A 2,253-nucleotide genomic window follows, 5' to 3' on the forward strand; every position below is an offset into this window, starting at 1 on the left:
AAAAGAAATGCCCCCAGCTTGGCTCTTTAGTAACCAAACTGCAAAGAAATACCTATTGAATTTCGAGACAGGACAAATGCCGAAAACTGTTTCCTAAGTGTTTGATTCTCGTTTCTCCCATTAAAAGATTGTAAAAAGATACAAAGGAAGTTATGGGTTTTGTTGCTACTGCAGGTTCTTGACTGGGTTTCGTTGGTCGATTCATCATTTGACCTCTTTAAAGGATTAAAGTTAGAATAATTAAGCTCTTTCTTCTGCTTTGCTTTTTCTTCATGGTCGTATCCAGTAAAAATGAAGGTATAAAAAAGTTGAGAAGAGAGGAAAGAGAACGATGGGCTTTGTCGGTGAATCATGGGCGTCGACTTCGGCACCACGGCCGTCGGAAAGGAACAGGACGGTGTAGTTTCAAAGTGCGGCGTTCGGCGGACAAAAGTACTTAGAAGAGTCACCGAAATCAAAACTCTATAATTCAATGTAATCCCACGAAGCATAGTTAAACAAATATCCAGTCCTCCATTCACCATTTACAAATGTCCCCTTAGAACCAACACAGAAGACTTCTATGTCTCCCATTCAAACTCCTTTATAGGGATCCAAGCGTGCACTCAAACCCCACCACCCACTCCCTTTGTCTATCCCTTTCTAGAACCTCTTCCTACTCTCCATACCAGGCTCTCTATCTCTTCTTCCATGGAAGCAGGAAATGGCACTGGGTCTGGTGGCACAGGCTCCCCCTGTGGCGCCTGCAAGTTCCTCCGCCGCAAGTGCGCGTCGGACTGCATCTTTGCGCCGTACTTCTGCTCTGATCAAGGGCCGGCACGGTTTGCGGCCATTCATAAGATATTTGGAGCTAGTAATGTCTCCAAGCTGCTGTTACATGTTCCGCTGCCGGACCGGTGCGAGGCTGTTGTCACCATTGCTTATGAAGCTCAGGCGAGGATCCACGATCCTGTTTACGGCTGTGTCGCGCACATCTTCGCATTACAGCAACAGGTAATTAACTTCAGCTATCTTCGGTTTAGAGTCGTGCTGTTTAGGCTGCATGGATTCCATCTATAGGGTTAGTTCTTTAATCTTTACTATTAGATTGGAGAGAACAAGAACTGGTAATTAATTGTCACATATGTTTGCCTCTTTTTCCTTTCTCGCATGGATCAAAGGGTGGCCTAAATTGGGTTAATAGTAGTTGGATTTGTCTAAGCTTACTTGTTTTGAGAAAATCAAATGTTAATGCGTCTCTCTTTGGTTTCTTGATTTACAGGTTTCTGCTTTACACGCTCAACTGATGCAAACAAAGGCACAACTGGCTCATGCTTTAGCTGATTCCCAGACGCAGGAAAACCAAAACCAGTGGCCAGGAACTGCAATGGGGCTTCAGCATCAGTCTTACCCTTACATGCATTCGATGTCGCCGCAAAGCTCGCTCGACTCCTTCAGGGAGGAGATCCGACAATGCAGGAGAAGGTCTTCACACAATGACTTGGGGGAACTCCAGGCCTTGGCGAACAGGATGATGCGAAACTAAGCACCGTGGAAGTATTAATGGAGTGTTTTGTAAATACAAGTGTGTCAAAGAAATTAACGTAGTTAGCCACTTTTCTGGCAAGAAACCTGCTTCTTCTTCAATTTGATGAAGGCCTTTTGTCATCTGTGTGCTGGTAATCTAAGCACTTGGCAAAGGATGAAAACAAAGTTAAGATTGTGTTCTGGAAATAAGACTTTCCTTGAATTCTTCCGTGACCATCTTACGGGAATGATTCAGTTTGCGGAATTATCTTGTAAAGAGTAGCTTCCACGGATCAATTCTGGTGATGTAGTTAATTTTTTAGTCTCTTTCTTCTGGGTTTTTTCGCCATATTCAGTGTTCTTAGATAAGTCTGAAACTGAAAATTTATTAAAAAATTTGCCGATGTTAACAGCTCTAGTCTCTGGTTTGTAAAATATTCTTCTCCTTTTGAATTTCCCTTGTTTGTTAGTGCAATAAAATACAAAACTAGAGAGGCAATTATTTTCTAACTTTCAGATCAAGTTAGAATGAAATAATGGGGTTTAAAAGTCTTGCAGAAAGCAGCAAGTCAGAAAGAGCCAATAATTGTGGAAGAAAGTTCTTATAGAACTGAGCAACTGTGAATGTTTCAGGTAAATATGACTCATCCTAAGTGATGAGGTTGGTTGAAGATGATGGGTCATTAACAAAGGGCCTCAGTTTTGGGACTCAGCTTAGTGGGAGAAGATTAAGAATAAGTGCTGGTT

General features: G+C 42.3%; 1 protein-coding gene across 1 annotated transcript; it reads left to right on the top strand.

The window, feature by feature from the left end:
* Positions 1-690: 690 nt before the first annotated feature.
* LOC137939178 (LOB domain-containing protein 16-like) lies at positions 691-1,525 on the top strand. The gene is made up of 2 exons (XM_068784391.1): positions 691-993; positions 1,262-1,525. Exons 1-2 carry the CDS (start codon positions 691-693, stop codon positions 1,523-1,525), a joined length of 567 nt encoding a protein of 188 aa, XP_068640492.1.
* The last annotated feature ends 728 nt before the right edge of the window (positions 1,526-2,253 follow it).

This window comes from Aristolochia californica, unplaced genomic scaffold (genome assembly GCF_029961685.1).
Source record: "Aristolochia californica isolate CCGP_79_NKW_82.1479 unplaced genomic scaffold, dmAriCali1.0.hap1 SCAF_8, whole genome shotgun sequence".
Taxonomy (NCBI): Eukaryota; Viridiplantae; Streptophyta; class Magnoliopsida; order Piperales; family Aristolochiaceae; genus Aristolochia; species Aristolochia californica.